This window comes from Vidua chalybeata, chromosome 17 (genome assembly GCF_026979565.1).
Source record: "Vidua chalybeata isolate OUT-0048 chromosome 17, bVidCha1 merged haplotype, whole genome shotgun sequence".
Lineage (NCBI taxonomy): Eukaryota > Metazoa > Chordata > Aves > Passeriformes > Viduidae > Vidua > Vidua chalybeata.
This window is the reverse complement of record NC_071546.1, coordinates 9,720,485-9,734,708: the sequence shown is the minus strand read 5'-3', so window position 1 is coordinate 9,734,708 and position 14,224 is coordinate 9,720,485. Positions and strand designations below refer to the sequence as shown.

Sequence of the window (14,224 nt, the reverse complement as noted above, 5' to 3'; positions counted from 1 at the left end):
AATGAAAGCTCTGTTCAGCCAAAATGTCTTCTGGAAAGGGGGCAGTTTTGTGGCATGGACTGATAACCCCACCAATACTCCTGCCTGCAGCCCTTCTCCTCCAGGCAGCCCTCAGCAGCTCCTGGCTGCCTGTCAGATCAGCTCCCACGTGGATGGAAGGAAGGCAGGAGTTACTGAATGGCACAGCTGAGCTCTGATGAGGACATTGAGACAAATTGATGGACATCAAGAGGAGGCTTTGCAAGGGTTGGCTAAGCCTATTAAAATGTAATCAGTTCCAGGTAGCGTTTGCTCTGTTACTGAAGCTGCTTAGTGAAAGCAATTATAAAGCACTTAAAGGTTTAACCAATTAAAAGAATATCCTTCAGTCTCCCACAGCTGGCTGGGTGATGCTTCAGTAAAATGCCTCTTAGCAGATGAAGTCAAGATGCATTTTTTACTGAATGTCCGTGAATTTTTAAATTATGATTTTGGGGCCTCTGCATTTTGTCAAGTTATATAAGACAAAGGCCAAGAATTAATGATATATCCATGTATTTCATTAATTTGAGCATTAATAATTCTCTTTCTGAACAAATACTTTGAAGAGTCCATTTGTTTCTCCTTACTAATGCTCCAAGTCTGAGTTATTCATTTCAGGAGGAGAACATTGCCATGAGATTTAGTTTAACCAGCCTACAGACAGGGATAACTCATACTTTGCAGCCACAATACACAGAAGAGCACCAGTCTTAAACTCCTTAAACTGTTGTATTTCATAATTCCTATATTCTAAGGAAAGCAGATTTATTTGTTCATGAATCATTTCTTTTCAAGAAAGGAACAAAATTCATGGCACTTTGTATCTCTAATAAAAAGTCTGAGCAACTCCAAGTGGAGCTCAGCGAAACCCTGGTGGCATTAAGCTTGAGTGGAAGCTGATTTTAACAGCTGAAGTGTCACACTGAAATTTGGGAGGATAAATTACCTATTTAACAGTTGTATATATTTCCCAGAGATGTTTGTAGTTGTAGGTTTACTTTGCAGCCTGCCAAGTGAGATAAAACAAGCAGCATCAGAGTGCTCTATGAACACCCTCCAAGGAGCAAAAACCAGGGGTGGCTGCACCTCTTGGGGCAGGGGATCTCTTTTTTCCCCTCTCCCAAGATGTGTCGCTTTGCTGGCACCACAGCTCGGCCTGGCACAGCATTGCTGCAGGAATTGCAGGTTCTTGTGGCTGCATCTCTGCAGAAAACTCCAGCTTTGGCCAAGCAGGTTTTCCAGGTGTTAAGCCGTGAGTTAATGTGAGTGTTTAAAAAGTTAACTAATGTGATTCTAAACATGAAGTCTGGCCAGGGCTTTAGTCACTGTAGAAGCATGCAGTGAATACAGCTCCAGGGTCCCTTTGAGGAGCAGAAACTGTTCTGGGAGGAACAAAGGATATGTGAAACTCAAAACTGGAGGGGAAAGAAGAAAGGGCTGCAGAGGAAGCCAGTTCAGGTTACACCTGATCTCACCAAATAGAAAGAGATTTGAACCTGGTGAGGATAAAACAGGATCCCTTCTCTACCTTTCAAAGGGGAAATTCTCTTCCTTTCTTCTTCCTTCTCTTCCAAACATACAGACATCCCCAGGGGAAATGGCATGAATGAAGTTTAAATGGAATCAAGCAACCTCTTCTCTAATTTCCAAAAGAAAAATTACCTTAGAAGGAAACCTGGGAAGAGACCCCAGTATGCAGTGGAGTAGCAGTGATGTGCTGCTTGCTAGTGCCTGTTCTTGGGCCAGCTTTAATCTGTATTTTCTGCCTTGCTCCTTATGGATAGAACTGGTGCCAGGGGATGATTTAACCACTGGCATGAGCTGGGACAGGAATTCACATCTATTTTCAAATCTGTCATCTGAAGCCATTAAAATCAGGACTGGAGAATATAGTCTGAGTGAAATATGTTGATTTTGAATGCCAAAAGGTTTTTCCATTCACTGTGCTGTCTCACTTTCACTAATAAAGAAGAACTTAGAGTTTTTTCAATCATACGTTCAGGAGAATCAGGGGATTGTATCCAGCAAATGTTGAGTGTTTTCAGTGGTGTTTAAAGGAGCTGAGGATTTCTCAAGCTCACTGTTACTCACAGTTTCTTCTTTGCTCTCCTGAGTACTCCTGGTTCATGCTGGTGGTCCCCAGACCCTGCTGATTGTTACTGACTTTTATGGAAATCCTTCATTCCATGGCCTTATGACCCAAATAACAGCATAAGTAGTTTTAATTTTACTGGGCTCCTGCAATCCCTACTTTGGGGCCTGCTGATATAAATATTGCCAACAGCCTGTCAGGTAGAACATCATGTTAATATAAACAGCACCTCGAGGTTTAACGAGGCAATGCCAGCTGTGCCTGCATTGGCCCAGCTTTCACCACCTCTCACATCAAACAGCAATTTTGGGAGAGGTTCTCTTGTAATGGCATCAACTAAATAAGTATATAAAACCCAAGGGGCTGGGATATACAAGGATTGTTTCTCCAAAAACCACCCTGACACAAGCCTGATAACCTTTTGTACACCTCATTAGTGCCAGCTGGTGGGTGTGCACCCCTTGGGCAGTGTTGGGGATGAGTCTGGAACACAGAAAAGGCTGAGGGTTGTTGTTCAGGGGGGCCAATGCCTCCCCAAACAGCTCCTGCCTCTGCTCAGGAATTCCACCTGTGTACTGCTCCACATCTGTATGTGGCTCAGCTCCCCTTCAAATGCAGAGAAAAATAAATAAATTGGCTGAAAAAGTCTGGACAAAACTGTCAAGGGAACACAGATCTGAGCCTCTCTGGAGGCCTTAGCAGCAGCAGGGATGGTTATAGGGAGGAGCAACATCCCTTTTCTGCCTCTCCTAGAGAAAGGAGGACAGGACAGAGGGATACCCTCACCGAGGGCCACCCTGGGGCTGCAGGACTGTGACTCAGCATCCCAGAGGGGCTGGAGGAGATGAAATGAGGAGGAGGAGGAGGAGAACACCAGCCCAGCTGAGCTTTGTGCCGCAGCAGCTCCCGGGTGAGTCAGCGGCTGTGGCTGCTCAGCCATCGCTGTCCTGGGGCTCTGAGTCACTCCCAACCTCACATGGCCCCACCAAGGCATGGGGGCTGGAAACCCTCCTGAGCATCACTCCTGAGCTCAGCCAAACCAGCCAGACCACGGGCTTCCCACCATGGTGCCCTGCCCCAAGCACATGCTAACCCAGAGGAGCTCCTGGAGCTGGGCAGTTTCCCAGCCTCAGCCCAGGATACACACAAGGCAAAATAAAATACCCAGTGTGACTTAATAGAATTTAACTTCCAGGATTGCTGCCATGTCCAGTTTAGTGTGAGAGTAGAGACTGGCACAGTTTAAATCTCCTCACAATGAAAAAGATGTCAGTCAGAATTGATGTTTCTCTCTGCAGGACTTCCTGAAGGAAAAACAAACCAGGACTCGTCCTCTGCCACTCCTCCTTCCTCTCCCCTTCTTCCTTGGCATGCAGTTCAAACAGGCAGAGAAAAGAGCCATTATAAGACAAAATAGAAAGGCACAGGATGTAATAATTCATGGTTTAATACACATTTAAATTGGGAGTTTGATTTAGAAGGGAAATGAGGGCATACATTAGTGGAAGGAGCATTCCCTGCCACCCCTGGCACACTGGGGTCACCTTGCTGGGGTCCCACATCCACTCCCCAGCCTTGAGGAGGTTTGGCACCTCATTTGTTCAATTATGGGAAATATCAGAAGCTCCCAGAGCAGCACTGCTCCTATTAGAACCTTATTGAATTAATTAGAAGTGAGGGATGTGTCTGGTTTATTTTTAGTTCAAAAAATAAAGGCAGGAAATCTCCAACCTCACAAACCATCCTGGACAGTGATCCCATCACATATTGAGTCAAACCCTTCCCCTGCAGTGCTCAGCTCCAGCAGGCTGACCTGCTCCTTATTGCTCCACCAAAGGAACACGTGTCAAGCTTTTGATGATGAAGAACACATCCTAGGAGCTCATAACAACAATAAAAAATCATTTTGGCAGACGGTTTGCCCAGGATTTCTTTTACAGCTCAATCATTTTGACAGGCAGAGCAAAACAGCAGGAAAAGGAACCAGGTATCTGAGAGAAAAGGGAATTTTCATTCTGTATTAGGTGAAAGTTAACACAGTCTCGTGTTTCGTATTCCTCCCAGGGGAAAGGACTCAGGAGGGCAGGATTGCCATCCTAAATCTGCTTGATCCCTTGTATGCTAAAATGAAAACATACGGATTAAGGGTGACAAATTCAGGTCGGGATCTCCTAATCTGTGCAGCACAGAACTGCACAGTGTGTCACCCAGCTGGGACTTCCAAATCAGGCCATAAGTGTTTCCAGTGCACTTCACATGTTTAATAGAGATTTAATTGCGGAGTGACTGCATGTGATATTACAGAATTATCACAGATTACTTAATTGTTGATGTTAAGCAGATACTTCTCTCAATATGTGTTTTTGTTACTATAGATCCATATTATTTGGCACAGCAGTGCCTGAGCAGCAGAAGCAGAGATCATTTACCAGGAGAAAACCACTTTCATTTAACGTGTTGGTAAATGTAACAAGCAGATGTGTGAGATTCTTATAATTGGCTGTCGAAAGAATCCGGATCCTGCCGTTCCTAAAGAGCCACACACAGGGGTGAGCAGCTGAGAAGTGCCAGCGTGTGGAGGTTTCTGCAGGAATTATGATGTGCCTGAATGAACCTGTGTTTGGAGCCATTTGGGAAGCTGCTTTTGCAGCCTGAAAATGCAGCTAATCCTGTGCAGGGGCTGGGAGAGCAGATGGGCTGGAGCTGTGATGTTGGCTCGTTCCTCTTGGCCCGAGGGCGACGGACGCAGGAGGAGAGGCTGGAGAGTTTTGCTTCTCCTGCAGCCCCTGGGAGGGATCTCCTGGAGAATCACAGGGGGACTGCTCCATCCCAGAGGCCCATCCAACAGAGAAATGGATTTCTGGAGGTGGCCCAAAGCAGGTGCTCAGAAATGGGAAGGAGCAAGGCAGGCAGCCACGCTCCCACCGAGCTCCCAGGGGATGCCCCCACCTCTCCTGTGCCACACATCATGCAGGGGCTCTCCCGCCAAAGTCCCATCAAAGCTCTTCAGGGGAGGATCAGACACAGGTCAAATTCATTCACTTGATGGCATCTGAAGGGCTGCAGGCTGGTGATGAGTTACATCTGTGATCACTGTGGACAGAGAGCAGCCAAAAACAGTTTGAAAAAATGAATTCACTTGGACAAGAGAATAAAAACAGACCCTCTAGCCTTCTTTCCAAAACATGTCCCTTTAGCTGCTTAAATCTTTATTGGATAAATGGCTTTTGCAGCATTCCTGGAAGATGCTGTCATGCATCATGGAATAGAACCTTCTCCACTGTTAGCTGGGTGTTTAATGAGACAGGGAGCTCATGGAGTAGGGTGTGAGTAGGGAGCTGGACACCATGGATTATTTAATTTCTGCTCTCCTGTGCCTCTTAGCTAAGCATCAGTGATGGGGAGATGCAGCCACAGCTAGACTTATTCCTCCTGGACTGCATTATCCAGTAGAAACACATCTCCTAGAGCTACAACATCGTCCCTGTGGGATGACAGCATCCCACAGGGATGGGTTTGGGACATATCCACATAAATATTTTCAACCCCAAGGCAGAAAAACCCCAGCCTTTGGCTCCACATGCCAAATCCACATTGCACTTGTGGTACCTCACTCTGGAGCAGAGCTTTGCTGCTTCCCAGCCCCCTTACAGGTCACACAAAGGACATGAGTGATGCGTCCATTTTTGTCTGTAGAGCAAATTTGGGACCAAAAATTAACTTAATTATTTTATTTAGTCTTTATTTTCTTCTTGCCTTTTATTGTGTTATGTTTTAACTGAGATTTCTTTATTTCCTGCTAGGATTCTGCTAGAATACTGCTGTTCCATAGAGAAGTTGAAACATATATTACAAAAGGAAACAAAACTTTCTCTTGATTGCCTGATAGATCTACTTTTTAATCCAGACTGATAAATGCACTCTATCAACAGAACTTTTATGCCTCAGAGTTGTTGAATTTTATTTTCCATTGTCTGGCATCCCTCAGAATCTGGAAAGGAAAAAAGCAATAGTGTCTTTCTCTGCTTACCCTTTAATTGATCATTTTTATTACAACAAAGTCCAGACCCAAACACGTTGTAATCTCAGGTTTGGCACAAATGTAGAACAAAAGGATGAGCCCTGCCACTAGAAAGAGCAATTTAATGATGCTCAGCACTGTGGGGCCCATGGCCAGTGGCTCCACATAACAAACTAATGGGATTAGAGTGGCCCTGGCTCCCTGTCCACCTGGATGAAAAACATACACCAGCTGTGAATGCCATGGACAAAATACCCAGTGCCACAAGGGCATGAAACACAGATGCAAACAGAGTTCCCTTTGAGCCAGTGTGTGCACTAGGCATGGCCAGTCCTTCATCTGTACCTTCTGCTGTTCCTCATGTCCCTGCCCCAGTGCTTAGTGCTGCTCTCTATTACTTCTGTTTTCCTTGTTTTTACAGACATTTGCAGGCTGATTGTCCCTCAGGGTTATTAATTCTTTGCACTACAGCACTACAAGAACAAGTGGGGCTGCAGGAAAACAGTTACAGCAATTAAACCCAAGCAGACAGGTCCCTTTTTCAGCCTGATGGAGAATTGCTCACAAAGTTAAGGCTTTTTTCCTGCCTTGCAGGTGCTGTGGTGATTGCCTTCGTGGTCTGCTGGCTCCCGTACCACATACGGCGCCTCATGTTCTGCTATGTCCCCTCCAGCCACTGGACAGAGTGAGTGACAACGTGGGGACACGGCCCCCCTGTGCCAGGACAGGCTGGGGGCTCGGGCTGGGGCTGGGGATGCCAGGGCACCCACAGGTGCGGAGGTGGAGGTGGGGATCTGGGAATAAAGGTGTTCTCCAACCGAGGGGTTCAAGCCTCAAAACCTAATTGCTGTTTTGGTTGGATTTTTCTTTTGAATGTCTCAGCGTTTGCCAGACAAATTAAGAGTTTTTGTTTTACCCAAATCCCTCTAGGAAGCATTATTTTGAACCAAAAGGCATCATCAGCCCCTCCTCCTCCTCCTCCTCCTGAGGGCTGCAACCACAGACTTCAGTCTGGCAGCCCTTGATGAAATGACATTTGGACAGGGGGGTTGGTACATCCAGAGTGGATTTCAGAGATATTGATCCCCAGCCCTAAGATGCAGCAGCTGCTGTCAGCACACAATTTAGCTCCACGAGGCCACATCTCCTCTCTGACAGGGGAGATGATACAGGTGGGGGAATAGCTGTGCTACTTACTGAGCCTGGGCCAGGTTATTTCCTGGGTTTTTGCAGAGAGTGAATCGAAATGAAATGCCAGCAGTTGCTGCTGATTAGGAAATGCCCAGATTGTCAGAGAATTCCAGGATAATTGCACGGACACACGTGCACTGCTCACAGATGTGCAAAGGCACCCCCTGCTTCTTTCTGGGGCACCAGGCCAGGTTCTTCAGCAAAGCAGCCAACAAACTAATTATTATTTTTAAATATGTCATTAAGAGCTGATGCTGTCTGGGGACACACACCGAGGAAGCCTGAGATGCCAAGGGATGCTCTCTTGTGTCTCCTCCCATGGTGTTCCATCCCTGTTCTCCCTGAGACCGGGCCTGTTTCTTTCAAGGGAAAGGAAAGAAAAATCTACAATACCAAAAAGCAGAACAACAATAAAAAACTAAAATTCTATCAACTCCAAACACAAAATGTAATAAATTAGGATATAGCAGTCTACTGAATGGGACTGTGGATCCAGTCACAGTAAAATCCAACATCTATCTTCAGTCATGAAAACAGAGCTCTAGGCACACACTGGGACAAACTCTTGTTTCTCCTTTGCTTTCCTGTATGAAAGGCACTTAAGGCACTGTTCAATTATGTAATGACTGCATTTGCTTTGAGCAAGAGGGGTAGAGAAATCTGTCTGCAGTTAGTGGGTATTTATGCATTGCACATAATATTTTTTTCTTCTTTTTAAAACCATGAGTGATTTTAGGAAAACACTGAATTTTCAGAATGATAGTGAACTATCAGTCTAGTGGCTAACCAAGAGTTTGCAGCAGCTTGGCATGTTCATTTATAAACACACATGCCTTGCCCCTGAAGAAGAGAAAATTTTCAGATATTAATTCTTCACAACTACGCAGAGAAGCTCTGCTTGTAAGAACTGGAGGGCCATGCAGTCCTTGGCAATGCTGAGGGGGTGTGGAGGGATGGGCAATGTAGTCCAGCATTCCTCTATTTATCTTTTGTTAGACACTGCTCAGACTAGAAAAAGGTCTGCAATTTTCACCAAGATAAATGATTCTGAGGAACATCTTCCTGAAAAAGAGACCCGTGGTGTTTATAAATGCTTTACCAGCTTAGGGCTGTTGTTCTCAGTTGGCCCAAGGAAAGATATATCCAAAAGCATAAAAGATAATAAAACATTTGCAACCAGTTCTAGTTGAAAACATTAAATTGTGGTGGTTAGGATGTGTTTTGGAAGCACGCTGTCATCAGCTTGCCCCCAGAACAGGAAATACTGTCCCACATTATGGACAAATCCCAACCCAGGGACCCATTGAATGAGCTGATGCTGCTCTCACTGCCAGAGGGAGGAGAGAGCTGCATCTGTTCCTGGAGTTTGGCTCTTCTGCAACCTCTGTAGATCAGAACTGCAGCCAAAAAAGTCAAGCTAATGTGTATGTATGACACAGAAACGAATTTCCATCTGGCCTCTCAGTTTCCAGAATGACTACTTCCAAAGAAAAATGAATGCATGAGGTAAATATCTTGTCTGGATCCAGGGCTTAAATAAGTCACTAATTGCTGGTGAGTGGGGCAGTATCTTCACAAAGGCATCTGATCCATGTTTGGCCAGTTCCAGTTGGAGATGTAGATGGGTTGTGGTGGCTCAGGCACCTCTGGTAAGCTCATGTTTGCAGCCTAGAAAGGTTAGCTGGAAAGCAGCTCCTGTTTTTCTCACCCTTGTGACTTTGAGTTCTTCACACTCAGATTTTTGTCTTTCATCTGTTCTTCCAGTTTCCTTTACAACTTCTACCACTACTTCTACATGCTGACAAATGTCCTCTTCTACGTCAGCTCAGCAATCAACCCCATCCTCTACAACCTGGTGTCGGCAAACTTCCGCCAGATCTTCCTCTCCACACTCACCATCCTGTGCCTGCCGTGGAGGAAGAAGAAGAAACGACTGGCCTTCACCAGGAAATCCAACAGCATCTCCAGCAACCACACATTTTCCAGCCAGGTCACAAGGGAAACTACGTACTGAAGCCAAAGGAGGAGGAGGAGGAACACAATTCATCGTGGAGTCAAAACTTGAGAGAGGCCTCTGTGACTGTCATGCATGGTCTCCAAATTCACGTAACACAAATGTGTTTAGCAAAGTCATTTTTTTTTGAAAAAATAGGCTTTGTTCTGCCAGTAACTTTGAGGTTATTTTCAAGCATTGGCCTTGCCTCTTGTGAGTAATGTCTACATGTATTGTAACTTCAGTCTGGCATAAATCCAGATGTGGTGTTAACTGGGAAGCCAAAATGTGTTCAACTTAGGCAAAACTGTTCTGCATTTCATCCTTTTCTCAGTGCAGAGATGCCGTGTCCACATCCAAGGGTTTGAGATCACGTCTCCTGGTGGCTCCAAGCAGAGAGTTTGATGAGGAGAAAGAAGCTTTGAACAGAAAGGGATGTTCTTGGAGAATGGATATGCCCATCTGTGGGATGTTCAATGAACGAGGAGTGAAAACTCAGGGAGCCAGGTGGTTATTTTAGAAATATATCTCCATTGTGAGGAATATGACCGAGGTGCTCAAGAGAGCCGCTCTGGCTCCTTGAAATTAAATAAGAACAGATGATGCCTTACCTAGGCTGGGGTGGCTGTGGCCTGGGGAGTGGGGTCACCTTTGGCTTTAGGGCATCCACAGTGCCTGGCTTTGGTACCACTGCACCGATAGCAGCAGAGTCTCTGGCAAAGTCAAGAATGCAGAGGCTGTGCCCAGATGGAGTGCTGAAAATGAACAGAAATGGAAAATCTTCCTTTTGCCATACAGCCAAATCCTATTTTTTTACCAGGGAGAACAGTTTGCTGGCCTGCATTAAGAGATAAGAAAACTCTGAGCTCATGAGGGCTCCAGGCTGCTGAGATAAGAGCAATCTGCCCCAGTTCTGTGGGACCTTCAGATTTTTCCCATTCTTATTGCAGTTTTACTTGTTTCCTTGCCATTTCCACAAGGCTGACACCTCATATATAGCAGTTGTAGGCAGCAGGTCCTCTTGTTCTACCTTTTCTTGTATTACTTTTTGCTACCAGAACTGTTGGCACACCTATCTGCACTGCCAATATTCAGATAGTTCAAATGCAGATCATAAGAAAGTCTAAACTGGGGAGTCTTCATTCTAAATCCACTTTGTTTTAACAAGCCAGAGGAACAGAAACAAGACCTGAAAATTCTCTTTGAAATTTCCTAGCTGGTAAGGAGAGGTAGCATGAGCTTTTGCCCTGTATGGTTCCACCTGTAACAGCCCCTTATATGATAAAACAAATTGCTCCAGAGTCTTTAGTACCGAAGTGACAGGGCTGTGGGACAAACTAAAGGGCTTTTTCCCCAGATGGTGACCTGCACGAACCTGGAACTGACCAATCACCCTGTGCTGGTGGTGACCTGGTGTCCCCTTTCACACCACATGTCATCAGGAGAGCAGGACTTGCCTCTGAAAGATGACAAAGTAGAAGAGTCAGCTCAGTTTGGCTTTCTGGGCTTTGCCCATCCCACGTCAGCTTCAGCTACTGAGCACCTGTGGTCCCTAAGTGAAGCCACAGTGCTGGAGGTGTGGGCTGGCCCAAGTGAGGGTCACACAGTGATGGAGACCAGAACCACTGGTGACATCTCCTGCTAGAGATGTTGTATCATAGAATCACAGAACAGGTCAGGTTGGAAGGGACTCACAAGAATCATCCACTCCAACTCGCTGGACTTGTGGTTTAGGTCCTGTTGGGCTCAGCACAAAGAGAAAACACCCATTTGGGGACATTTGCTGTGAGTTGTTGGTGATGAGTGACTAGTTTCGGGGCATTTATAACTTGTACCCAGCTGGCCACCATGGCAGCCCATCAGCCACACCTGCCAGGGATGGGAGGTGATTTTAATGCCTGGTACAGAAACCCTGCAAAAGAAAGGGCTCAAAATAAAAGTCAGTGGGGCTTCAGCTCCTTCTGATTCAGCCAAACTGTAAGCTCTGTTCTGTCATGCCTTCTTGTGATTTCTTGCCCTGGTTGTACCAAGCAGAGAGCAGAGATTATATTTGACAAGCACTTTTGTTGCTCATGGACTGTTGACTCCTCTTTGACAAAGAAAACAGGGAGTGGCACACCAATAAATAAATTGAAACAAAGAGGAATAAGGGAGACTGATCTCTTCAGAAATCTGTGAGAAACCAGCAAGTATTTTGTGTGTATGGTGTGTGTGAAATGGCTTGGGCAGGTTGGAAGAAGAAGACCTGCTCATCCTGCCTAGTGGCAAAATCCAGGTACCATGTTGGGAGAGGGGAAAGATCTGCCTTGAGAGAAAGAGGAGTCTTGATGTCACACATTTAACATTGACCTTCCAGGCAAGACGCTTCAAATGTTTCTGGATGAGCCAAATTTTTTTACTTCACCTCCAAATACAGTCAGCAGCTGGGAGGAGCTTTCTGAGACCTCCCAGGGAAGCTGTAACTGCATTGCTTTGACTTTCATTGCGATTTAACGCCCTGCATGTCTCATTTGCTTTTGAAATATTAAACATTATTGCTACACTTGTTCAACACCAACCTGCTGAAATGTGCTTGATTATCTTAGAAAACACTGTACAAAAATTGCTCTTTCACATAAGATGCTTGGTTTAGATTTTCTCTGCTGAGATACACTGTCAGCTTACAGAATATTTGATCACAGCTCGGAGAAACTGGCAGGTTTATTTTTGGTTTGACATGACAGTGGGAAAAAGCTGGAGTAAAAATGAACTTATCATAAACTCTTTCCACAGTGTTTGTTGGGCCACTCAAGTGCTGAAGAGCTGGGGGGATTTGGGGGATTTACGCAAGTGGTTTGCTGACTTCTGCAGCTCATTTAACAGGAAAGCAGACCTGGGCCCATGGCCTTAATTTGAGATTGCAGCTCAAAGCTACCTCTTCCACTGGCCAAATCTGACAACCTTGAGCTGAGCAGTGTAAGTTACAGCTGGTTTCATCCTCTCTTCCCTCCTCACCTAATTTTGCTACATTCAGCTTAGAGGTGTGGTTCCCTTGAGCTCAATGAAGGGAGGATAGCTGACTGCAAACCCCCATGGTTTCATGATTTCCAGAGAATCACTGGACAGTTTGGGTTGGAAGGGACCTTAAAGACCACCCAGTTCCAAACCCCTGCCATGGGCAGGGACACATTTCCCTAGACTAGGTTGCTCCAAGCCCTGTCCAACCTGGCCTTGTAAAGGAAAGCTGATACAGTAAAGAAGAAAAAGGTACAAACTGCCCCATATTTACCAGAGAAATTGTTCTTTAGATGCCTTTTAACAATGACTGAACTGCTATCCCAACAAGGTTTTTAAATTTCATCTGGTGTGAATGGCTTTAGTCATTAGACAGAACGAAAATCCCATCCATTGTGTCCCTGCCTTGGCTGCACTCTTCACTGAAGCAGAGGCGAGTGTTGGGGCCTCTCCTCATCTATGCAAATTCCTTGTGTTTGGAACTGTTTGTTTTGACTAAAAAAAGAATAAAATCTGTGGAACCCGCAGATGTGAAGTGCTGCCAGATGGATTCTGAGAAATTTTATTCTGAAGAGAGTCTGTCAAGTGACCTCTTCAAACGTTATTTTGAGGTTTTGTTTCTCTTCAGAGTGCCCTTGCCAGAGCCATCAGTTTAGCAGAGTGTGAAATCAGGTTTAAAAAGTAATTTTGCTATCCAGAAATTTCCCCCAGACAGGACTGTCTCACCACAGGGCCAGTCCATCAGTGCTGGAATGCTCTGCTGAGCTTGTCTCTTTTTGTAAGGTGCATGAGACCTCACTTCAGAGAGCTTCTCAGGAGAAAACTCAATGGAAAATCAGCGAGGAGGGTTAGCAGGGCACGTGCTGTGAACACGTCAATAGCAGGACCTTTGCATTTCCAGCACCCAGCGTTCAGTGGAGCAGCCTGGGTGTGCTGCTGCTGCAGGCAGCTCGTGCTGCAGGTTTGAACCCCCGACCTGTGCAGCTGCACGGCTGCTGCCCTTGGGCAGGGGCAGCAAACACCCACAGGCCGTGGGAGCCGTGTCCGTCCAGTGTCCTCCTGGCTGTGTTCTTTGGTGACTCTTTAACCAAAGCTGTGTCTGCTGGAGCTCTGTCTGGTTCTTCACATCCCAGCTCAACCACTCTTCCTGTTCTCACTCTGGATTTGCTTAGTACGAAAGTAGAAATTGCTGATCCAAAATTTCATGATGCTGTGTCCTGGCTTTGTGATCCAGAGTCCTTCCCCAGCTGTGCCACCTGATAGTCCTGCACATATTGTATTTGTGGCAAATATTTTTGAAGTGCACCTTTTTATTTTTATTTTTATTTTATTCTGAGATACAATATGTTGATGTGCTTTATTTTTTGTGGCCTGTTGCTCAATGGGGAAAAAATGAATGTTAAAAGTGTGTCAGTGTCTACTTTGTGATATTTTCTGTGACAAAGGGAAAGAAGAGGGTGTGGAATCCTCCTGTATGGCAATGGGAAATACTTTCAATGTAACATGCTATTATTGATACTGTATTTACTGATCAAAGTGTACTGAAATGGTTAATTCCTGATATAGCCTTTGTACTGTATGGTATTTTATTTTGTCATTTATTGATCCTAAGAAATAAATATCCAAATTTAAGGCTTGGGCTGCTTTTGCTTGAAGTGCCAGATGTGCCTTTATCACACAGCCTGGTTATCAGCACAGGCACCCTGGCTGGGGTCTAAACTGGTGGAATTCCACTGGCCTTGAACTGGGATTTGCAGCTCCTCTGCAGAAGGGCCCTGAGAGCTCCTGTCCCTGCACTCTGCAGCTCAAACAGCATCCAAACCTCAGCTGCTGCTTCTGACTTCAGCTCAGCAAACAAATAGAGGGACTAGTAAGGTTTGAAGGACACTCCCATCAGTGATGTTTGTCCTGA

At 45.5% G+C, this 14,224-nt stretch overlaps 1 protein-coding gene across 1 annotated transcript in view; it reads left to right on the top strand.

Annotated features, from left to right (window-relative positions):
• Positions 1-13,944, top strand: part of NTSR1 (neurotensin receptor 1) — a 55,688-nt gene extending 41,744 nt beyond the window's left edge. Inside the window, exons 3-4 of the mRNA XM_053958124.1 lie at positions 6,729-6,819; positions 9,090-13,944. Coding sequence (XP_053814099.1) covers positions 6,729-6,819; positions 9,090-9,339 — 341 coding nt within the window. The 3' untranslated portion in view covers positions 9,340-13,944. The remainder of the gene's footprint in view (positions 1-6,728; positions 6,820-9,089) is intronic.
• The last annotated feature ends 280 nt before the right edge of the window (positions 13,945-14,224 follow it).